The sequence below is a fragment of the Protopterus annectens genome, chromosome 1.part2 (genome assembly GCF_019279795.1).
Source record: "Protopterus annectens isolate FY-2018-M chromosome 1.part2, PAN1.0, whole genome shotgun sequence".
Classification (NCBI taxonomy): Eukaryota; Metazoa; Chordata; order Ceratodontiformes; family Protopteridae; genus Protopterus; species Protopterus annectens.
This window is the reverse complement of record NC_056727.1, coordinates 135,576,645-135,602,251: the sequence shown is the minus strand read 5'-3', so window position 1 is coordinate 135,602,251 and position 25,607 is coordinate 135,576,645. Positions and strand designations below refer to the sequence as shown.

Below are 25,607 nucleotides of genomic sequence, written 5' to 3'. Positions count from 1 at the left end.
CTGAATTATCGAATTTGGATTACTTCTACATTACTTTTGACTTGAACAACTCACTGGCATACTTTTTTAGTTCCCTGTCCTTGTGGTTCGGATCAGGAAGGTCTCTCACCGATTTTGTTCCTGGTTTGCTGCTTTTTTCATCGATTGGTTTTACTATATCACTGTTGATCATTTCCAGGATAATTCTTTCCATGGCTTTACTTACAAGACTAGTGAAACTTAGAGGTCTGTAGCTGGCCCAGCTTTGTGCAGAGGGATGACAGTTGCTGTTCTCCATTCATGTGGCACATAGCTTGTTTGGAAGCTACAGTTAAATAGCAATTCCAGAGGCCCTGATAGATCATGTTTCTTGGTATTTAGCAGGCATACTGGGATACTGTCTGGGTCCACTGATGCAGTGTTCTTGGGCCTTAGAGAGAGCATTAAGGACCTGTTCCCTAGTGATGGCAGGGGGAATTATACTTGATGGTATTTCGTGAGTTAAGGATGAAGGGGGGGGGAGGGTAAAGTTGGAGCTGAATTTATCAGACAGTAGGTTTGCTATATCTTCAGTCTCAGTAGAGGTGGCTCCATGTACAATGAGCTCTGCACACATCTGTGTATTGCTTTTGAGGTTGCACACATAGCTAAAGAATGCGTTGTGGTTGTCCTTCGACTGGGAGGCCAAATTTACCTCAAATCTGGCTTTGGTAGACTATTTGTCATCTGGGTTGTTTGTTTATCTTGATGAGAGTGCTTTTATCCTGCTAGGTGCTGCACCTCCTAATTTTTAACATAATTTTCTTCCTTCTGTTATACAGCCTATTGATTTGTGATTCCACCAGGGTGGCTTGTTTTTTGAGTTATTTCTGTAGTTCTTCCTGGTGGGTACAACTGGCCCTATGCAGCTACTGACATACTTGTACTGGGTTTCTGTGAACAGTTCTGCATAGGCAGCAGTGTTCTCAGGGTTTGGGGGACTCGAAATGTTGCCAGGTTATCACTTAATAGCAGGAGGTTAGCTTTAGAGTAGTTCCTGAATATTCCAGGTTTAGCTCGGGGTTCAGGTTTTATTTTTACTTCAAAGGAGACCATTTTGTGGTCTAACCTTACCAGGGAAAGCATTACAGTAGGGGGTGTGCAGAACTCTCCCATATTAATGAGAAACCGATCCAGTATGGCTGCACCCCTGGTTGGTGTATTGACTATCTAGTTCAAGAAGTTTGTGTTTACAAAATACCGGAATCTCTGTGCCTGTTCATCTGGTGTCATATAGGATTCCCAGTTAATAGTGGGGTAATTAAAATTGCTCATGAATATGGTATTGGATGGTTTGTGTCTAATAAGTTTAAATACATGGTATGGGTTTCCTTGGTCATAGAGCGGGACCTATAGCTGGCGAGGAAGTGATATTGGATTTTGCCTATGGTGATTTGAACATGGAGCAGCTCAAGTGCAATGTCCTGTTTGACGAGCCTTGAGGTATATTTATTTTTGATGTAAATAGAGACGCCGCCACCTTTAGTCCCGGTTTGTGTAGTAGCTGGTCTAAATTTGGGAAAGGCATTACAACCTTGCACTGTTGGTGTGCTCTCCATGGCTTTAAACCATATCTCAGTGAACGCATAAACATCAGCATTCTCTACGGGTGAGGACAGCTTTCTAGGGAGTGGAATTTTTTGTTTAGACTCCTAGCATTGAGCAGTAGTAATACCTTTAGATTTTCTTGGTTTTGATTTGCTATGTTGGAAGTACTTTCTATTTGGCATTGCCTACAAAAGGCACTATGGGGGAAAGGAATGTTTTAGCTAATATTCGAAAGCCTAGAGGGAAGAGGTGCAGACCATCCCTGGCAAAGCAGCATGTTCTGTTGACCATCCTCTTCCAAGCTGACAAATACTGCACTTCCTTAGAATGATACCAGAAACTACACCAATTATTGAAGTCAATCATCTTTTGTTCGTACTGTGGCATCATCCATGGAGAAGGTAAAATGCTGCTCAATGCTAGGTTCGTACCAGCCTGGACACACATTCAGTGCTCTCTATGATGACTCTCTTCATACAGTCTAGGGATGTACGTCTTAGGTCATTTACTCCCACATGGACCACAAGTCATACTGGCACTTGTGGTCCAATGACTTGACTGCGTGCGTAATGTGGCAGATCCTAGCCATTGATAAGCAACTGTCTGCGACTCTCTGATGCAGTCTCCAACGACCAGAATGTTGGATTGAGTGGTGGATTGCCTTATGGGCTTAGAGTTAGAGGCTTCATGAGATGCGGCTCTATGTGTTGATGTGGGCGTTGTTTTGAAAGAGTGCATTTGGGTCTGCTGAGGGTATTTGTTATGTGTACTGCTAATGCATTTTTATCATATCGAATGCAACATGAAATTCTGAAAATTCATAAAATGCAGACAGACTGTTCAAAACAATGCCTGTCAATCTGTGTGTGTGTGTATACATACATACATAAACACATGCATATACATATATGCACAAGGTATCCTGTGGAATGATCGAGCTGCCTGCCATAACATCGAATGGCAAAACTTCGAAGTACGGAACACCAAACCAGCTTATCATCAAAAGTGTGGTATTGCTTGAGATCAGGTGTTTGCCCTTTCCCTGAAGTGGAGCAGTCTCGGAGCTAGTAAAAATAAATATGCAGAAGGTATGGGGGGGGGGGGCTTGCCCTCCCCTGCAAAGTACTGCTGTTAGTGTTACCGGCTTTCCAATAACAAGCTGGTTAAATACTCTGTACTTTAAGGTTCTGCCATTTGATACACACATACAAAATGAGAACACAGAATTCTGAAATGCTGTTGTACTCCACATTTAAAGATTATAAGGGTAGTAAACAAATAGTAAATGTTCTGATATTCCGTAAACACTACATAGACTTCTCAATTCTGAACTGTGAGTTAGTTGTGCTTCAAAAGGAATGGTAGTTAAAAATGTTCTAAACTCAGTGGCATTTGTTATTTTGCCATACCTCAACCCTAGCTTTGTAAAATTCAATATCGTGAAGACGTTCTTTGTACCGGATGACTTCACATTCAAGCTTGTCAACTCTAATTGCTTTCTCACGGAGTGCATCTATTTCATCTCGATAAGTTCTGGCTGAACGAGCATCCCCAAGCAACTGCATGTTCTGCAAAGAGAAAAAAAAAAAAAAAAACATTTCCCTTGGACATATTTTCTACATTAAAAATCAGTTTCTTGAAGGAGCCCAGTGTTCTAGTTTCACTGTAGACACACACAATGCATATTCTTTTAAATACCTACAACAGTAAAATACAGTAACTTTTGGAAATGTTTGCCTTGAATATCACAGTCTGACAAGACAAAAGTAAGCAAGAAACTGGTGTCACTATATTTGGAGATGGATAATTATCTTCAACAAGTGAGTCTTTCTTCGGCTTTTCCCGGTTAGGGGTCGCCACAGCGGAACTCCGGTCCGCTAATGATTGGCAGTAGATTTTTACATGCTGAGTTGCCAGCCCTGACGCACAACCTTCAACGAAGGTACGTCCATTCACGCATGTCTCCACACAGAGGACGCTCTAGCTGAGAATCGAACATGACAACGTCTTACTGTGAAGCGACAACGCTACCACAGCACCACCACCACAGTAATCTATCTTCAACAAGTAAGTCATTAAAATGCAACTTTCCCCAGTGTAGTTAAATCTTTGACAAAACATTATTTCTGTGAGAGAACACGGTCTCTTTCAGTTAAAAAGCAAGGTGCCACAAAATGTTTCTTTCAAATAGGCAAACAGATAATACAAGTTTTGTTATAGCTAACATATCTACTACTTTAATATGCATCTGAAAAGCTGGACACAACCTCTAGCATGGGTACAGTACCCCTCCAAACCCTTTATGGAACAACATTTTCTGAGGCTGAATAAATAAAAACCTGGACTAAAGCATAATTTTAAAACAGCTTCTTTAAGAAAGCATACTTTAAAGCAGATATTATATTAACCAACAGACCAACCAGGTACTCTACTTTTGAATTAAGCTAGTTAAAACAGACAAGCCAGCAGTTAAAGGCTAGACAGCTTCCCAGCAACAATATACAAACTAATGGAACAGAAGCTATGGCACTACAACACAAATGGCATTAACCAACCTACACAAATCAGTCCTGTCATTAGCATAGCATTGTGGCAGGCATTCACATTTGTGGCATACAGGTCATTTAAATTCAATTAGCTTGGATGGTGGAAAAGCTGAGATTGGAAAAGGAATGAGCAGCTTACTGTCAAGCTCACCTGTCCTCTGGGAAGGGGATGGACTGGGGTTTCTACTAGTAGCTACAGCATGCCACAGTGCAGGATGGGGCATATTTCCTCAACTGACAGTAGTCTGTCATTGTAACGATTACCTTAAGGAGAATGACAGGGTCAATGACAGCTGTGACATTATGCTAGGTTTGCCCAGTTACGGATTCCCTGACACTGCGTCCCCCAAAATTCTCTCATTTAATCTAATTTCTCTTAAAAGGGGAATTGCAATCTTGGAGGTAGCAAACCACAAGGTCATTCTTTCTCTGGAAAGTGAGGACCCACCTACAGGGTCACTGCAGAATTCTGCCAGACTGTTCAACAATAATAAGAATGGTGAGAGGCGTGAACAGGTTTAATTTGGGGGCATGGGCAGTATCAGTGCTGTGGTAAGGCAGCTGAAAAAATAAAGGACACTGTAACAAGAAAAACAAGCTGGACCAGGTTTCTTTCATTATGATAGCAGAGCTGAAGAGAAAAAAAAGTATACCAACCTGAGGTACTTTCCATAAAAGTAGATCTGTATCTGCTAGTATAATACTGACAAAATCATCAGCTAATATGCTTGTTTCCCCAGAGTCTTACATTTTCTGGATCAAGGTAGCATGAGTTTCACTGTGGTACACCACTATTATCAACTGATGCACACGAGTACATAAAGCTAAGGTTGACATACACCATCATTGACATTTTCTAGGAATACACTCTTCTCAAAAAGCAAAACAAAAATAAAACAATGATACTCACCAATGTAATTAACTGTATGTACCCATATAACTGTATACTGACTGCAGAAACAAGCTAAAGAAAAGGAATTCCTTAGAAGGCTGGCAGTATAGTATGTATACTGCTGAAAATCTCTCTCTCTCACTATCGCTTTGTCTATTTCTCTCTCTCACCACCTGTTTACCTATCTACTGTTATGGTTAGTATTTCACACAGCTATTTTACCTACTTTGAGGAGGACTCTCACAGTTGGTGAATACTTAGCAGACTCTCAAATAGGTTGCAAATGGTATTCATAGGTGAATGGACACTGCAGAACTGCCCTATAAAAGCAACCTCTACTACCAGATAGGGGGTTTAGCTGTTAATGTTTAGTGAATCTGCAGGCAATTGCTTTCATCTCACAAGTCATGAGCAAGAAAAAACTTAAATAATTAATTGCCTTCCTACTGAGATATTGGCACTCAACATCAAGTAACAACTCAAAGAAAAAAATGCAGGAAAAGAGAGAACATCTATTATTGCTCTTCTTTAAACATTTTTTTTGCAGGAGGTAAGCACCTTCTGTACCCCAAACACACACTCTGAACTTACACATATTAACTTCAAGATCTCCATACCTCTGAGAAAATGGAATATTCAGAGAAATGGCCATCTCCGTATATACAAGTGTATTTTATTTGGCCATTCAGTTTCAGCATTATGATACTGGCTAAAGCAGGTTATGACAGTTCAAGCACATGGTTATCAAATAAACATTAACAGCACAAAATATCAACGCCATTAATAAATTAATGCTCTTCAGTTAATGACCCTCATGAGATTACTTAAGACAAAAGACAGGGTGGCTTACACAGAAAAATACAAACTAGGTACCAGAACATCACATGACAGAATAGAAGAAAATCTGCACTGGAGCTGCTGTATCATTGCAATCCTGTACCATTGGTAGCCCATATAGTCATAACAGAAGCCAAAGGAGAAAAAAATGTTTCAATGAGATGGAAGGGAGGAAAAGGAAGGGGAGCTGAGGAAGGACAGAAAAAGACAACACAGATCTATTATTATGGTAAGCACATAAATGTCGTATCTGAAGTTGAATTTTCTGACCATTCGTGAACTGATGGGACAGTGTGCCCAGCTACTTGGTTTCACAGGTGGTCTCATGAAAGAATGTCCTGGAGGAGGGTAGAACTGAAGGTTGTCCTATCCTGGAAAGCAAATCAAATGTGTAATGGGAAATGAAGGTATGAACATTAGACCAGGTGGCAGCAGCACAAATTTCAAACTGAGGCCTTAGAAAAGAAGGCTGAAAATGTGGAAACATCTTGTTGAGTGTGCTTTTGGTAGCTTACTTACGGTCAAACCTTTTTTGCTTATATATGTGGGAGATGCACCAACTCAACCATCTAGCAAAGATAACATTTGACATGCCTTGACCCATCTTGTCTAGAAAATGAAAACTGATATGACTTCCTGAATGGTTTTGGTTTAATGAAGGCAGAAACATAAATGTTTGTTTGTGCACATACAATAAATGAAGCATGTGTTATCCTATATTCGAAAAATTTGGAAAGAAGACTGGTGGATTAACTACCTAAGTGAAGCCTGTGTGGCTATTTTAAGCAGAAATGAAGGAGTGGTGTGTAAATAAACCCTGTCCTTACAGAAGATAATATGTGGAGGTTGGCAAGACAGGGCTTAAAGTTCTGATACCCTGGTAGCTGAAGTAATTGCTACTAGGAAAAGTTTACTAAGACAGAAATTTTAAGTCTGTCTTACAGCAAGTTCAAAAGAAGCTTGGGGTCAAGGCTCTTGTAAGGCAGTCAGGTCTCAAGGGGGAGTAGGATCTCTGTGTGTTTGGGGGGGGGGTCTAAGAAGAAAGGTCTCACTCAGAAAAGCTTTACACAACTTGAGTGAGGCTAAGGAAATGGGATTGGCCCATTATGGAAGTTTAAGATCTCCACTAGCTAAACCCTGACAGTTGAATGACTAGCTCAGTTATGGAAAATGGAGTAAAGGAAATCCAATACTGCTGATATATGGGGCTAAAAAGGATCTACATTTCCCTCAAGTCCAAATGGAAAATTTTACCATTATATTTTGTCAATTTTCCTTGTGAATGTTTTTCTGAGATGTAAGAATATGGATCACTTGAGATGAAAGCCTGGACTGACTAGCCATCATTGGAAGTGGAGAAACAATGAGGTTAGATTTAGGGCTTGAATGTCCAAGATGAGGCATTTCAAGTGAATGAGATGGTAGACCTAGATTCAGATCCAGCACCCAAGGGGGGTGTACCAGATGAAGCAAAACCACATCTAATGAGGCCAAAAAGGGCCAATGAGGATGTTGGTGATCTTTTATTGTGATGCTTTATGCAGAAATTTCAGAACTGGTGGAGTTGGTGGGAAGGCATACAAAAGATTGGCAAGCCAACTTTGGATCAAAGCATTTCTCAGCAATCAAAGTTAAGAACCTGTTGCATTTGGAGATGATAGAAGAAAAAGATCAGAGCATGGCTGGCCCCATCGATGAAAGATTTCTGTTTCCACTGTTGGATTGAGACACCACTCATGAGATAGCAGAACAGATATGCTCAACCTATCCACTAAAATGTTGGTCTTCCCCAGTATGTGTGTTGCTATCAAACAGCAGTTGGAAGATACTGTCCACTGCCACACATCACTTCTTGACACACTGGGTAGGAGCATGTTCCCCCTTATCTGTTGATGTACCAGACTGCTGACATTTTGTCTGTCTGGATAGAAATCACCCCTAGAGGAAGGGCATCCTGAAATGCTTGCAATGTTAGGAGGAATGCCCTTCATCTCTATGAACATTGGCCTCTGATGGGGACCACATGCCTTGGAGCATGTTTCCCAAGTAATCCCCCCGTTGGGAAGTATCCATGGTCCCTGAGCCTTTGAAGAGAGTGGCACAAAGGGATGGCCCCAAAACACCTCTGAAGACTGAATCAAACAAATTATACGATTTCTGCAGATTCTTTTTAAGTGGATTGAAAGTCATGGTCTGGAAGCTGATGTATCACAGGACCACTAGTGCTCATTGTAACACTCTCATATAATACATTACCAAAGAGACCAAAGTCATGGAGGATGCCATAGATCCTAGAAGTTGAAGAACTAGTTTGGCAGGCAGTGTCATATAGGAAAGGAGTTGTTGGGTATGATTTCTTACAGTGAATTACCTGTTCTCTGGCAACCTAGCAGTGTGAACGGTTGTGTCTAAATGTGCTCCTCTGAACCTCCAGAATCCATCCTGGGGAAAACTGGTATCTGCACAGGTTCACTGTAATTCCCAGGTTGGAGCACAGCTGAAGAAAACAGTTTTTGGTCCAGACTAGCGGGGACGTGGTAGGAGCAGTAAGGAGCCAGTTGCCTAGACAATGGAACACCTGGAACCCTTGCAGCTGGTGATGAGCCGCAACCACTGCCTTGCATATGGACAACACGTAGGGGGGGGGGCTATGCTGAGGCCACAGTGCAAGACACTGAAGTGAAAATGACTGGCTTGCAGTTGGAAGTGATGGAACCTCCTGGAGTATCTTGTCCATTTGATGTGGTAGCATGCATCCTGAAGGTCTGAGCACATTCATTCATCTTTCTTCAAAAAGGGGAGAATAGACTGTACCATGAACATCCGGAACTTCATGTGTTGATATACTGATTCAAGTGAATGAGGTCCTAAATTGGCCTTGGCTCCCCATTCTTTTTTGGGGCTAAAAAGTATTTGGAATAAGTTCCAATCTTTGCTGGTCTGGTGGGACCTAATGGATGACTCAATTGTCTAGCAGCTTTTTTATTTCTAATGCTGTTACTTTTCTTTGAGAGGGTGGAACGTTGGGAAGTTTCTTTCACTGAGGGAGTGGACAGAGAAAGGTAATGAAATAGCCTCTGGTAATTATTGTCCGACATAGTCCCTTAAAAACAAAAGAAAATTACAGGTAACCCTTCCAACAGTTGTAATAAGTATACACTGAGAAAAAAGAAATGTATGTATGTATGTATATATATATATATATATATATATATATATATATATATATATATGTGTGTGTGTGTATACACATATATACACACACACATATACATATATATATATATATATATATATATATATATATACACACACACATATATACATATATATATATATATATATATATATATATACATATATATATATACACATACACACACACATATATATATATATATATATATATATATATATATATATATATATATGGATCTACCTTAAAAGCTCGACACTTCATAAGATCAACATTTAGAACGACGAGACCACAAGACCGACAGAGCAGATAACCGACAATTTGTAATCCCAACAGCGAAAACACCGACATGGGAAATGTGTGCGCGTGACTCGGTAAGTATGCGATAGTGAGGGATTTTGGGTTAGGGTGCAGGTAAGGTGAGTGTGCGATAGTGAGAGACTTAGGGTTAGGGTGCGGGTAAGTGTGTGACAGTGAGGGACTTGAGGGTTAGGGGTGGATTAAGTGAGTTAGGGTTAGGGTGTGGGTAAGGTAAGTGTGTGATAGTGACGGACCTTAGGGTTAGGGTTTGGGTTAAGGTTAGTGCATAGATAGTTGTGTATAAGGTGTAGTGTAGGTTTTTAGGCTGTTGGTGTGCTTGTGTTGTGTTGAACAGTGAACCTTTTGTTTTGTTAACTGTTGGGATTGTGGTTTGTCGGGCATGTGAACTTTCGTGTTTTTGCGGTTTCGTTCTTGTGGTCTCGCCATTCTAAATGTCGATCTTGTGAAGTGTCAAGCTTGTAAGGTAGATCCATATATATGTATATGTATATATATATATATATATATATATATATATATATATATATATATATATATATATACATACATACATACACACACATATACACACACATGCAGACAAATACACACAAACACATATACATATGCATACAAGGGCAAGAATACAAACAATGGTACGAAAAACTACTAGATATAAGTAGTAAGAAAAGGAAAAGAAGCACAGAAGGTGCAAAGGAGGTCTACAGTAAAGCTGTTTTATTTATTTATGGGACGTGAAGGAATTCAGTAGAAAAAGAGAAGCATCAAAAGCTTTCCAATAGAAATATTTTAGAATCACCTGACTGAAGAGAAGCCTGAGCCAATGAATCCATGTCCATACTCTATGAACGGCAAATGAGATCTAAGGTAATGTTGGGGACAGGAGGGGATTATGGGTAAAGGGAAGAGTATGAGCTGCAGATCCCAAGTTTGGAAAAAGTGCCTGAAGTCAGATTCAAAACCCATCCATTGAGGAATGGATGGAAAATACAACATCAGATCACAAAATTGTTAGCTATTTGTTTTTCTGTCACTGCTGACAAGTTGTCTGCAGATGCAAGCAATTAATCTTGACAGTTCTAAGCAGGCATTGCTGAGAGAAATGCAAGACATAAAGGTACTGTAGCAAAGAGTTCAGTAAAAAAAAAAAAAAAAAGTCAAACAACGGTACCTGTAACAAGAACAATAAAGCAAAAAAATATGAGAAGGGTACTAAAAAATTACCAATAATCCAAAACAAACAGTACCTTGGTATGAAAAAAGTAAAGTGGTTTTAAAACAACTTGCGAGTTTAATCCAACAAATCCATACACACAAACACTTTAAAACACCAACGTTTTCGTCACATCAATAAAGACTTCATCAGATGACAAAATACTCTGTTTACCATTTATATAACCTCTAACATTTAAAATAAACCAATCAAACCTGTACAAACTTGCAAAGAATAAATAATGATACAGCTAAAACCATCTCACACTTTCCTATTTTAAATAATCTAAAATGTTAAAATTCACTTATATTAAAACATGTCATAAATAGTATTGTGATACTTTTGCTATTAAAAAGGTAAAAATTTTTACCATCTATAAAAAAATAATTAATTAAAATATTCTCCTTCATACTGCCTGGTCATGTTTGATGCTAACGCACCCTCTAGTGGACAAAGTAAATAATAACATTCTTAAAACACTATAACCTAGCAGATCTCATTTTTGATAGTGGTACTATGGATATGTTGTCATTTAAACCTGAGGTGTTTGCAGTCTCAAGGGTGATCTGCCACCATAATTCTCTAAACTCAGTTCTCTCCTCCCATAATCCACCCTGGTTTCTATTTTCATCTATTTCACTACAAAAAACATTGTCTGCCTTATGACATTCTTTTGTGTGTTTATATAGAGCATTATTCTCCTTTTTATTAAAATGTCATATTTATGTTCACAGATCCTTCTTTTTAACTTGCGTTTGGTCTTTCCAAAAAAGAAGGATCTACATTCTATACATGTTGCAAGATAAATTATCCCCATGGAATCACGATTGTAATAATTAGATCTTACAACCAACCCACTTATTCCTACTTTAAATAAAAAACCTTGTCCACGTTTGAAATATTCCCACATTGGGAACAGTGCCCACATTTGTATGCTCCTTTCTTTCTTTTATTTGTCCCTTGGTTCTTACCCATCACTTTCCAGAATGTTTTTCAAACGCTGCGAATTTTTATATACAAACTTCAAGGGCTCTTTTGGTAACTTTTCCAAATCCAAAATATTAACAAATCTATTCCACTCGGAATTAATAATTCTCTTTGTGGGTCCTATTAAAGCATTATATTCCAGCACTAATGCTCTATCATAACCATGCTCTTGGGTTAACTATGTTTTCCCGTTCATTCACAGGCTCCCCCAAGATGGGCTTAAATTTATACTGCCTACCACCATTTATTTCTTCCATAACCCCATTTACTAAGTCAGCCGGATAACCCCTTTCTATAAAGAAACCCTTCAACACCTCGGTTTCCTTCTTAAAATCACCTTCCAAGGATGTCATCTGGCTCCCTCGGACATACTGACCTTTTACTATGTTCCTTTTGTAATGGGGAGGGTGAGCACTATTTTACTGCAGGAAGGAGTTACAAAAGGTGGGCTTTCTAAATATTTTAGACTCAAACTTCCCTTTAAATTTATAGATTTCCATATCTAAATATTGTAAACACTCATCTGAAAGATAAGTGAAATCTAAAAAGGTAGTTGTACTTCTCATATAGCCCATAAATTCATCAAATTTTTCTCTGGTTCCTGTCCACAAGATTACTATATCATCTAAGAATCTCTTAAAGAGAATCCAATTAGATGAATATTTGGACCCCAATATGTATTTCTCCTCCTATTTTGCTAATACCAAATTAGCATAAGTTGGGGTGCAAGCTGCGCCCATCGCTACACCCTTTACTTGTTGGTAGAATTCTCCTTTAAAAAATATAAAATTATTTTTCAACAAATTTTAATAACCCCAAACCAGGGACGTCGGGAGGCATACGCACTGTACTGAAATCAGTACAACTTATTTAGAAGGGGGGTATCTTTTTAAATGTTTGTTTTTCGCGCTTTACTACACGATGACGTCAGCCAGTCAGAATGGAGCTCACCGCGCATGTATTTCTGGCCGTTACACGAGCGGGAGAGTATTCAAGCGTTATGGACGATTTACACGAGCGGGAGAGGATTGTTTTGGAGACTATGGAAGATTCAAGCGTTATGGAAGACCAGAGGGTAGTTGTGTGTAAATGATTTTCCAATATTTTCTAATGGTGAGTAGAATGGAGAGGCTGTATTCTATTCTGGGATTTTCATGAGTGAGCAAAGCTGATTTCCAGATTTGAGGCATTATATTGTAATAAAAGGCAAAGTTGTAGATGTAAACAGTGGAATACAGATATAATCTTTGCTGAAGCTGATGAAACAGAGCTGTTAAGTTGTCACAGCATACTAGGGCATGAGTATTTGTTCTTTCAATATCTTTGTTTTAATGTGTTTGAAATAGAAAGGAGGGCTATAGGATAAAGGTAGTGTTGAATGGAGGTGCTCACTGAGGATGAGGGAGCATTAGATAGGTTGGAGAATTCAGAGAGAATTTCATTACAAAATAGGAGTGCTTGTGAACTGAGCTGTATTGTTCTATGAGTTAGTTTTCATCTGTTCCCTAGCTATTAGCTGGCTGATTTATCTCCAGAACTGCTTAATTTATATTTTTAGATAGTTTTGTTTATGTCAGTATTATGCATCTAGAAACAACTACATCTGGGACTGTTTGGAGTTATCAAAAAGTAGTAGAGAATCATCAGAAAACCTATGTAGATGATTCTTTAGGAACGAGAAGTGTATTAACTGGTCTCTGAGAGAGTAGCAGATGCATAGAATAGACTAGACTACCAAGTTACACTAAAGCACTAGTTTAGATATTTTTAAGAACAACCTGCACATTTGTTATAGGATACATTTGGTATATTGGCAGGCTAGGGGGACATTATTGCCCATGTCTGAAATATTTGTATGTATGTATGCATGTAAAGTGGTTTACTTTCTGCATATGTATCGTTTTCTTACAGAGGTTCCAAAGATGTATAAAAAAACATTGCTTGCATTTTGGGGTTAGGGCAAATTTTGCCCTGGATCAAAGATCCACTTCTGAGATCGAGGAATTCTTTCAGTTCCTTTCTACACCATGTTTTGTTTTGATTTATATAGTCTGCTAATTAGTGGAAAATATTTCTCCCATAATATGGTAAGAATGTTGTTTAGGAAGTTAGCAGCTGAGTTAATACTTTGTTAATGAAATGAGTGGGGTGGGTATTTTATTGGCTAGTTAATTATGATGGACTATAAGATAAGTTGAAATGGTTACAATATAGTTTGGAATATTACTAATAAAAAGGGGTTAAACAGAGTTGTACATTCAGAAATGGAGTCTATCAGATTCCTTCATTAGACAGATAAACCCCAAGATCTGTTAGAATTTTTTTTTTTTGCAGTATTCTGGCCCAGAAGAATTAGGTTGAGGTCTCTAAATATAACTAAGATTTGCTCATAGTTTCATACTAGGCTAACTGCCCTTGTGGGCCATTTTAAGCCTAGCCAATAAGTCACGTGAGAATCAAACCTTGCGCCTGTAAGGTAAATATCTCAACCATTATGCCAACCTAAGGCTTAGCTGTCAGTATGACTGGTTGATTGATTGTTGTATGTATGTCTGTATGTGTTGATCAGAATAGAGCACTGAATCCATCTGGACCATTTTCAAGTTCAGTTATGGATATGGTGGGAGGATGTTAGACATCTGCTAGGTGGATTCAGGTAGTTAGAATGGCTATTTGCCAGATTTGAACGTACACTAGATTTGATGTTGTCTCAGGTGCATAGTTTAATGTTCAGGCATGATTTATAATGGAATATGGTTCCACCATCCATCTTTTCACTGGATCATGCACTAAACTAAAATCTGTAGCTTTAGAAAAAGAATTAATGGTCAGCAGAGCCATTTTCACTCATGTTTCTGTTATTGCAATGATGAGTGGTGAGCACAAGTCTAAGAATGTTTATTCTAGTTTATTTCTTATTCTGCCTGAATTCAGGTGGCAACATTTAACAGAGCTGTAGAATTAATGTGAGCAGTAGTTGATGATATTGTCCCTGGCTTAAGTTTTATGTTACCTCTAATTAATAGGATTAAGTAGGAGTGGTGCTATTCTGAAATGAGCTTTAAGACATTTTAGAAGTTCAGGTTTACATTTTAAATAAGCAAGATGTTTGTTTGTTTGTTGAGGTTAAATGTATTTCTGATGGATAACAGTATGATTGATATGGTTGTTAAGGGCATAAAACGGATGTATAAACATTTAGAAGATGTGAGTAATATGTGAATACAACCTTGGATCTGCTGTTAAAGTCGTCACTTAAAGTTAGGCTAAAGTTATGCATGTTGGCTTGTTCTGGTGGAAGGAACAGAAAGAGGAAAGTGTAATAAAGATTATTAGTGTCATATCTGAATAATTTGGGATAGGTAATAGTTGTAACGTATAGTATAATATCAGTATGATAGGTTGCATGTCTTTCAATGCCTAAGTGGAGTACATAGAAGAGAATGGGGGAGAAGTCAAACTATATAAAAAAATAGCCTAGCTCTGTGGTGCACCGGAAGGATCCCTGAATATGTTCCAGGCAAATGCAGTCCTGGCAATTGCAGGAACCAAAAAGAGAGGGCATGGAGAAAAGGGATGTGTCAGGCTTACATGTTTCAGGAGGAAGGGAGGGGGTGCATATACATTGGGGGCAGACCGAGCAGTGCTAACTTTCTGGAAGAGAACAGGAAGCTCATCTCTCATGTTTCATGGGGTGAGACAGGGATGCCTGGAGGGAACATCCCTTGCAGAAGTGAGAGGACATTTTTCTCTGTCATCCCATTGCAGTCTTCTTTCCTATGGTTGTACTACAGATGATGAAAGTAAAGATGAAAATCTTGAACCACGCTGATGGCTCTTTGAATGATGGTCTCTCTGTCATCTTTTGCCCTGGCAATGGGGAACAAATGGATAATTGGCTGTGGAGAGGGCTGATGATTGAAAAACAATGAGGGTAAGACTGCAAAAAAATGTTTGAAAGAGGGGAAGAAGGAATGGGGAAGGATGAGTGAGGAGAAATAGCAATGGAGTGGGAAGGCTGTTGTCCTTTTATACAATTCAACAGCCCTCCCAAATCCATTGTGAGGAGAAAGAATGTGCTAGTAAGGGAGGTGTGTTTAATTTTGCCCTATAGAAAGTAAGAAATGGATTTGTATTACGGTATAAAGGAAATGATGTGGAGTGAATGAGAACAGAGGTATGGTGCAAAGTGAAATAGATTTACCTGAAAAAAATATCAGTAGGCTACAAGTGGAACACTCTTGGTAATGAGGTCCTTCCTGACAAAGTAAAACTGCATCCAAGTGTAAAAGAAGATAGATTACCTATATATGATGATGGGAAGTACTGATTTTGCATGAGAGGATAGTAAAGTAAAAGTTCAGAGCAAGAGGCTGTAAAATAGCAGATATGGGGAAGCACTTCACACAGCATAGGCAGTCTTGTTTCATTTAGACAGGCTACCATGGAGAAGATGGTAAAGGGTTGATATCTGTACTATCTAATATTGAACAGGCTGCCATGTTGTAGCCTGGATAGATTGACATAGATGTGCTTTCTGATTTTAGAATCATAAAATGGGGAAATCAGGAATCACATGTGAATCTTCTTAGATAAGGAGCTAGGCTGATATCTCTTACCACCCATAACCAGGGAATCTCAGCAGTTGTAAGCACTGCAGCTGCAGGAATCCATGAGGAAAGACAGAGGGAAGAAGGACAGTAGGCGGAAGAAAGTGGAATAGATGAGCACTAAGCACAGAAAAAAGATCAGTAAAGGGAAAGCTAGGTGTCTGCTGTACTAAGTTAATGACCTATAGTTTGGATATGTTGCCTTCAGACATTCCCTGCAGCAGCTCTTACTTTCCAGCTTTTCAGCTAATACAGCAGTGAGGGTACAAGTTTCAGAAGGCAGCACAGCTCTCTAGAAGAAAGCATCTTATACCACTACATTCACTTTCAAGCTGATATCCTTTACATTTACTTATTTTTGGAGGTAGATAAGGCTCTCAGTACATTTTTTGAAAAAAGCAAATAGTAAATAAGTGGTAAATTAATATTCCTCATCAAATGTGTAGTAAATGATGCATATTATGCACAGAATCTAGGTTTTTCACAATAAAATGGCATTAACAATGAACTGGGTGGGGCCGGAGTGCTGCTGTTTGAAATATAATGGACCTGTTGCCTTGCCCATAATAGGACTGGGGAACAATTTTATCATTCTGTATTCAGAATTTGTGAGAATGTGCACCTCTAATAATATCCTACAGTAATGTCATTAATGTCAGAATAAACCAGCAATGTAACAGAGCAATACATTTTATACTGTAGAAAATGCCAACTCAGTAATAAAGATGTTAGCATTTCACTCATCATGAATACAATAGCAGCAGACACTAGACTCGGTGCATTATGGGATACAGATATACTTTAAATGGCTGTGCTATACAATTGTCTTAACAAGTCAATGGCTATATTACATATTCACAGTATATAAAGATTTGATCGGTTCATCCTCCCCAAAGGAAGAAGACTCCTCTTTCCAGAATTATGAAGCACAGATGTGTACACAATAAATGCATGCACACTCTGTACTGATCTTGTCAGAGGGTTGGTGAGTAATAGCGAGTGTGTGTGTGAGGATTGTTTTGGAGACTATGGATGTAGGATTCAAGCGTTATGGAAGACCAGAACGTGTGTGTGTGTGTGTGTGTGTGTGTGTGTGTGTGTGTGTGTGTGTGTGTGTGTGTGTGTGTAGGGCCGGTGTTAGCATTTTGGGGGCCCCCTAGGCACTTCCAGTATAAGTATCATTCTATCAATGCCATCCATCCTAAGCAGCCTTTTATTTCGTGCTGCAAACTTTTAGGAATAGTAGCCACAGACAGACCTGCAGCTACAAGCATTTACATTACAACAGACCTATGTACCACACTATCACTATGGTGACCTGTCTAACAAAGGGTCAGTTACAGTTACTGGCACTTAGTGGCAACAATGATACATTGCAACAAGTCTATGTACAGGTCTGGACTTAAAGTGAAATGATGACTAGGCTGACATTTCAATACCCCCACGCACACACACACACACACACACACACACACACACACACACACACACACACACACACACACACACACACACAATCCAGTCCTCTCCTCTGATTTGCACTCCTTTTGGGCTCCCCATGCCATGCATGTTACTTTTTTCTTCTTTATCTCACATTTTGCCTTACTCTCAGCTTTTTCAAGAAGCCATAACTTTCTATATGCTCTGAAATGCATTTAACACAACCTTTTCATCCAATAATGGCTTGAACAGAAATTATGATTAAGGAAAGAAATTCACTGTTGTGGTTCAGCTTTAGTTTTCCTTGTATCCTTTCAACACACCTTTCCTGAACAAGACAGCACAGTAATAACCATTTAGGAAATAACTCAAGCCAGGGCCCAAGAAGCCACAGGTTTATAGATGGTCTGGGATGCATTTTAAAGCATTTTCTCAACATTTTACTCCAATGGTGGCCTAAACAAAAATCATGAAAAAAAAAAAAAGAATTTCAGTCTTATTTTTTTTCTTTCAAGGAAGACGTAAGTTGTGCCCAAGGCTTAATTTTCAAAGCTGACAAAATTGTAGCTTACAGTAAACTAACAAGCCAGTAGTTGTGAGAAGTCTTATCTGGGAATACTGCCTACCTCCGTAACCCCCTACAAAAGACAGTCACTGCCTATGCATCCCTCTGGTGTTAGACTGGAATAAGCAGAGATTTAAATTGCCTTCGTCATATATTTCAAGTGACTGCTGATTTGCATATACATAGCATGTTCTTCACCCCTAGCCCTCAAAGGCAGACACATATGTGCCTAATACATGATTGTGAGAATGATTTCAGTAATATATTCAAATTTGTTGCTCCTAGACAGTACACCTCTCTTACACAAGCTAAAGTAACCTTCTTTGTACACCTCTGAGGTTTGTGAGAAACACTGCCCTCAGCTCAAACACAAGCTATAATAACTTCATGTGCACACCTCTAAGGTTTGACCGTAATGAAAATTAAAGTTGTAATAACCACACAATCTCCAGCCCCTCATAACCTGTAGCAGCTTTCTGTACACACACATTTGAGCAGGGCTAGTTTTAAGGTTTACCTTTACATGTGCGTATTGCACACAGGCGACCGTCAAATGTTCGAAAGACAGTTTTCAAGTTCTGAAAACTTCGAACGGAAGACGGTTCGAATGTGCAATGAGCGAATGCACAGTGAGAGTCGCTCATTGCACATTCAACATTTAGGGGCAGAGCGCACTATAGTGGGGAGTTGGAAATGGTTCCATTCCCCACTGTAGTGCGATCTCGGAGTTAGAATAATAAAGAAGGGGGTGTGGGGGGGCGCAGGGGGCTTGCCCCCCTGCATTACACGGCATATACTTTTGTTGTTGATATTCATGTTCGAAAAACAGCGAATCGGCTGTTTGATTTGCTGCTTTTCAAACATTAGAAACTGTCACTTTTTCCAGTTTCGTTTTAACGATGCAAGGATATGACCACTCGCAAAAGTGTGATTCGAGGTTTTAAAGGTAAACCTAGTTTTAAAATGGGTGTGGCTGTAAACAGAGGTTATCAGCTTTTTCCTAAAAGGGTCATATCTCAGCACCATTCAGATTAAACAGCATATTCAGAAAATTGATACATTTTTCTCCAACAAGCAACAGCTTTGGTGGGGGCCTCCACAGATTCAATGATGATTAAGGGAGTCCCCATTATCCATTTAGACAGTCTGGTGAGTGGGGGCTACCAGACCCCAAGAATATGTAAGTGTCTGAATGTTCTGTGATATATGTTATGTCTTACTTTTGAAATCTAATTACTTGTTAGGTATATTTTTTACTGATACCCAGAAGAATAATGTTTGTGTCCTGGCATTATTGGGTGCGTGCACATATAAAAATCAGGGATATTTTTTACACACACACACACACACATACATAAGCCACAGCAGTACGACTTTTGTACTTAATTTCAGCAAACAGCAACAGATTGTGCAACACTGGTACTGCCACACCAGATCAGTCACTGCTGTTTAGCAGTCGTCAAAGAGCAGAAGGGGTAAGATTTATTTCATTGAGGACTGATGCATACCTGTTACTGTCCCTGCTTTCACATACCTGTCACTGGCCCTGCTTTCACAGACCTGTCACTGGCCCTGCTTTCACAGACCTGTCACTGGCCCTGCTTTCACAGACCTGTCACTGGCCCTGCTTTCACAGACCTGTCACTGTCCCTGATTTCAGAGACCTGTCACTGTCCCTGATTTCAGAGACCTGTCACTGTCCCTGCTTTCACAGACCTGTCACTGTCCCTGATTTCACATACCTGTCACTGTCCCTGATTTCACATACCTGTCACTGTTCCTGATTTCACAGGCCTTCCCTGATTTTGTTCATACTTTTGCTTTGGCCTTTGTAAAAAGTCTGATTTGTTGGTAAACCATTCAGAATTACAAACATTCAATCAATCCAGGTTTCTGAGTTTTATATGTATTGTCCAAAAATACATGTTGATGCAAAATATGTTATCCTAGTAACGTTTTAGGTGCATTAGAGTAATATTTGAACATATTCCTGATTCTGAGCCTTTAGTCTATTATTTTTGGGATTGTACTGAATTCTTAAGCAAATACATTGATAGTTATAGTATCTGGTGTTCTGGTATTATTTATAAAACTACCTAAAAGAGAAACTATCCCTGATGATCGGAAGCATAAGCTCTTCTTAAAATCAAAGTTTGCACTGAGGTAAGTTACTCTGAGCTGCTGATCCCTCTAGTGCTTATATTGTTCATGTTCATTATGATCTTCATCTTAACAGGGCCATAACTCGGCCATGTTCATGTTAAAGAGCATACTTAGGAAATTAATACATTTTTTCTTCCTCATTTTCCCCCAACCAGCAGTAGCTTTTGTGGGGCCCCCACAATGTCAAAGATGATTAAGGGGGCCCCCCCTGCAGCCATGGTTTTGCACGGGACCTAAAGCTGGCTACGTAGTTAGTTTTAGTGTAGAAAATGTCTGAAAGCAGGGTTTAACTAAGCCAGGGGCACTATGTTAGTGGTAAAATATTTAATGGAATTCTGATGCCTGTTACTTGACAAAACACTGTTACTACAACCAGAATTTTAAGGGAGATATAAATAGGAGTTATTACCATTGTGGTTTATTAAGTATACAAGACTGCTGTACTAGCTTTCATTGGTTTTACAGACATATGACAAAATATCAAGGTAAGATAACTTGCTGTGGTTGGGGGCCCCCAGCGACCGCAGGGTTCGCTGGTGCCTAAAACCGGCTATGTGTGTGTGAATGCCCCAGGTGGGATGTACTGGTGATTAGTCATGGTGGTGTGGTAGAGAATACCTCAGGCTTGAACCCTGTACCTTGTATGCAGGTGTTAAAGACCTGAATTCCCTACCCACCACCATTTGTAAAAAAATTGCAGATTTTTGCCTCATATTCGATCTGATCAATATCTGTATCGTATCTGTGGTTTTTAAATATTGCAATGCTTGAAATTTGATGGTGCAGTGGTAGCAACGTAGCATTGATGTCTCACAGCTGTAGGTTCTTGGGTTTGGTTCTTGGCTGTGGTGCCTTCTTTGTGGGGGGGGGGGGTCTGTATCTTCTGCCTGTGTTTGTGTGGGTTTGCTTTTGTGTCCTCCCATGTTACAAAGACATGTCTGCATTATTTTTTCCTGGGCCTCTGCCGAGAATTGTTTTTTTTTTTTTTGTTCCAAGTCAGACTGTCCTGATTAACAAATTGACAGGCATTTACATTTCAGACTTCAGGTTTCTGAATGTTTACTTCCTGAAATATTTGATGGTGCTGTGGCAGTATTGTTGCCTCACAGCTATAGGTTTTTTGGTTTGATTCTTGGCTGGGGTGCCTTCTGTGTGGAGTCTGCATCTTATCCCTGTGTTTGTGACATAGTAAAACAATGTTTTATTCTAGCAATAAATATATACTAACACAACCTTTTTTATAGCAATTTGTTTAAGTTTATGACTATTTGAAATTTGTCCTTATTTTTGGGACTGTAATACCCTGTTATTGGCTTTGTCCAGGTTTTTGTGCTAAGGTTGACAGCTATGGCAAGAACTGAATTCACTGAATATGTTTGAGGGCTGTATTCCCTCATTACTGGGTTTGTCCAGGTGTTTTGTGCTAAGAGGTTGACAGCTATGGTGAGAACTGAATTCATTAAATGATAGCCATTTAAGTTTCAGTCTTCTTCTCTTTCATAAAGCAGGTGATTTGGCATAGTGGTATGTTGTTCTGACTATTTTGCACAGTGACCTTGGCAGTAAAATGTATGATGGTAACACAGCATTTTATTCTAGCAGCTTTCCAAGATTATACAAGCAATGTTTAATGTGTTCCTGTTTTTTGCCCTTTTGACCCACTCCAATAAATTTGGCTTTTTCCAGACTTCTTGTGCTGCGAAGTTGAGATGTAGTTGAGTATTGCGTAGATTTTACAAGGAGCTGAGAGCTGCAGGGGAAGAGAAGTTTAGTGCTGATTATGCTAAGTTGGCTCACATTGCTAGTAGCACAAAATGTTGTGTACTTGCTTTTAATACAGAAGGTTGTTGGTTCTACTCCCATAAAGGGTGAATGCTGCTGTACTGAAAGTTAAGACACTAACTATGAGCCTGTTATCAGTTTGCCATCCATTTCCTATTGCAATATTACTAGCTTATTATTAATGTAATTTAGGCAATTTATTCCTCAGGGGCAACAGACGCTTTTTATTTTTCGGTGAAGTCATGAAATATAAAGGTGATTGCTAGCAGCAACCTCTTCATTAGTTAGATTTATTTAACGTGGAATTATTTAGATGACTTTTTTTACTACTTCAGAGATTGTGCATATTATTTACTGATAATGGTGGACTGTAAAAGTTTGACTAGACTTTTATGATGGAAATGTTCTGAATTGGGCAGTTTTGTTTCATTGTTTACTGGAAAAATGTTCAAAGCAATAGGAAGGTGTATCAAAGAGCACATGTATGTTTAATATGGAAGGGGCCTATGATTTAAAAGCAGCCCAGAATTAATTTTTATCTGCCACGGGTAAAATGTATTTTTCTTTGAATGTGGGTTTTAATGTTGTTTCAATGAATGTGAGTTTCAAGGGCAGAGAAGTTTTAATGCCAAGTTTGTTTAGCAGATGTCTTAGTGTTTGTGCTGTAAAATACAAAATAAAACTTTCAAATGAAGTTCAAATCATCATAGAAGTAAATCAGTATGCACATTAGTGTTTATGGTAAATGGAGTGAAATAGCAAAGTAATGGATCATTGGAATGGCTGCAGGGGGGAGGCTCCATTCGACCATGGTTTTGTGAGGGGAAGGCGGCAAACTTAGACAGCCCCAGCTGAACTATACCTCCCAACTGTCCAGATTTTCAAAGAATGAATAGATTTTTTGCTTCTTATTTTTGGTTTGTTCCTCAATTTCTGGTTTTCTGGCAAATGATTTAGGAATTAAGTCACTAAATAATGACACTAGTTTCAGACTTTATAACCTTCAGAAAAATGCATGCTAAAATAAGACCTGTTCTATCAACTGTCCCAGTTTATACAAGAGCAATTTTAGTACTGTTTATATGTTCCCTCAATATATTTGGCCTTGTCCAGATTTATTGCATTAACAGGTTGAGAGGTACATGCAAATAAATTGCTTTATAGAATTAGGCATAGCCAAACCTCAACTGTCCCTGATTTTGGCTCAAAATGTTGCTCTTCCCCTAATGATCCCTCCACAAAATAGCAATTTTGGAAGAAAACATAGAGGGTTTACTTTACTTTTATAAATAACTGTAATGATCAGAGTTATACATTACTTTTATTTCAGAAATGCATGTAGATTCTCTAATTTTGTCAGCTGCTCTAAGTTAACTGTGCTCATATTAAAATGGTGTCCCTCCTTTGACAGGTTCCCAGCTGTATTGTCTGGCAATTTTATATTTTTGCATCACATTTTTGGTCCGTTTTTCATAAAATTGCAGTTTTCTGGCAAATTAGTGGGAAATTGTTAAAGACTGAAGCTAGAAAATAATGCAGACATTTCAGTTTCAGATTTCATACCTTTCAGAAAATTCGTACTGATGCAAGACCTACTACTATTCTATTATCTTTCTAAGTTTATAAGAGCAATATTTAAAAAAATGTCCTTATTTTTGGGCCTTTGCCTCAGTTTTATTTATGAGTTTGTTGAGGTTGAGAGGTGTTTTTTGTGTGTGTGTGTGTGTGTGTGTGTGTGTGGTAGGTAGCATACCTCTCAACTGTCCACATTTTGCAGAATGTCCAGATTCTTGCCCCATATTTTTTGTCTGTTCCTCATAAATTTTGTGATTTTCTAGAAAATCATTGAAGGCTGAAGTTGCTAAATGACAGACATTTGAGCTTCAGACTTCATGTCCTTTAGAAAAATTCATACTAGCACAAATCCTGTTATTCTAGCAACTTTCTAAGTTCACGAGAACATTATTTAAATATCTGTCCCTGTTTATTTTAGGCTTTGTCCATATTTCTTGCACTAAGAGGTAGGTAGGGGTGTGTGTGTGAATGAAACATCCTAGTTAGTGGTAGCAGGTTGTTAGTAATTTACTCGAGCTCAAAACCTGTACCTTAGTTACAGAAAACAAAAGCATAAAGTCTCTACCCCAACTACCATGCTGCATTTTTCAAAGAACTGACATTTCAGGTTAATTTTCAATTCAAGGAACCGAGTTTGAGTGAATTTATATTATATTACTGAAGAGGCATTACAGCAAATGTCTCTTCATCAACACTAAAAGAGCGAACCGTGAATTACGAGAATGGCCGTAGCTTGGCTGGGGAGGGGGGTAGCAGTTTGAGAGCTGTCAGTACAAATTTGAAAATCCTAGCTACACCCCTGCCCCAAACATGTCAATTTCTCACTATGACTCATTTCTCCATCTTCAAAAATTGCTTCTTCCACCATACTCATACCCTCTTCATAAGGAATACTAGGGAATAAGTCTATTATATCTATTGTGATGAAAATTAAATTATCCTTTGGATTTAAATTTAGAATATTTTAAGTAGGAAAGTGTGAGATGGTTTTACCTACATCATTAATTATTTATTCTTTGCAAGTCTGCACAGGTTTGCTTGGTTTATTTTAAATGTTAGAGGTTATATAAATGGTAAACAGAGTATTTTCAGTCATCTGATGAAGTATTTATTGATGGGACGAAAACACTGGTGTTTTAAAGCGTTTATGCGTGTACAGTGTGTGGAATGGTTGGAATAAACTCTCAGTTGTTTTAAAATCATTTTGTTACTTTTTTCATACCAAGGTACTGTTTTTTTTTCCTTTGGATTAAAGAACAATAACAAGATATCCTATAAAAGGTACAGTACATTCTCAGTTAACTGGAAATCAAGCAATCAGAAGAAAAAAAAAATCGAAGACATGCAGTACAATTTTCATGTGTTCCGCTTTGTTTTCCCCTGCAGAAACATACCTTATGTTTTTAGAGTTTTAAAAAGTAAGATAGGAATAAATTCCCTCCCTCCAGAACCTAAAAATAAGTCAAACCAAACAAATAGTATCGGGTACAGTATTAGTCAGGCGTATTTTTAATAGTAACTCTCAAGCAACCAGAAACTACCGTTATCCGGCATCTACCAATCCCGATGGGTGCTGGTTAACCTAGAGTTTACTGTATTAGGAGAGATTTTGGAAATCTTACGAAAATTTGTGTGAAGCAGAAGAATGCATAAACCAAGAGAAAGCACAAATGGAAAAATTCTTCCACTCAACAAGGCCGTCAGTACTTCTAATACCTTATTCTTAAAAGCTCCGAAGAGCCACACTCCACTCCACGAGAGTGAAAATTAACCATGCACCATGGTTCACTACCCAAACAAAAAAGTACAGCTGTGTACACTTACCATAAATGTAGATGTTACAGTGTATTCAATGTCGCAGTCATCACCTGTGGGTTATCCCTGCTGTGGTCGCCCTTGGCCAGCCCGAAATAC

At 38.7% G+C, this 25,607-nt stretch overlaps 1 protein-coding gene across 4 annotated transcripts in view; it reads right to left on the bottom strand.

Annotated features, from left to right (window-relative positions):
- Positions 1-25,607, bottom strand: part of CCDC88A (coiled-coil domain containing 88A) — a 4,373,054-nt gene that overhangs the window by 2,515,138 nt on the left and 1,832,309 nt on the right. For all 4 annotated transcript variants that reach the window (XM_044055294.1, XM_044055285.1, XM_044055303.1 and 1 more), the window contains exon 10: positions 2,976-3,134. In XM_044055294.1, coding sequence (XP_043911229.1) covers positions 2,976-3,134 — 159 coding nt within the window. The remainder of the gene's footprint in view (positions 1-2,975; positions 3,135-25,607) is intronic.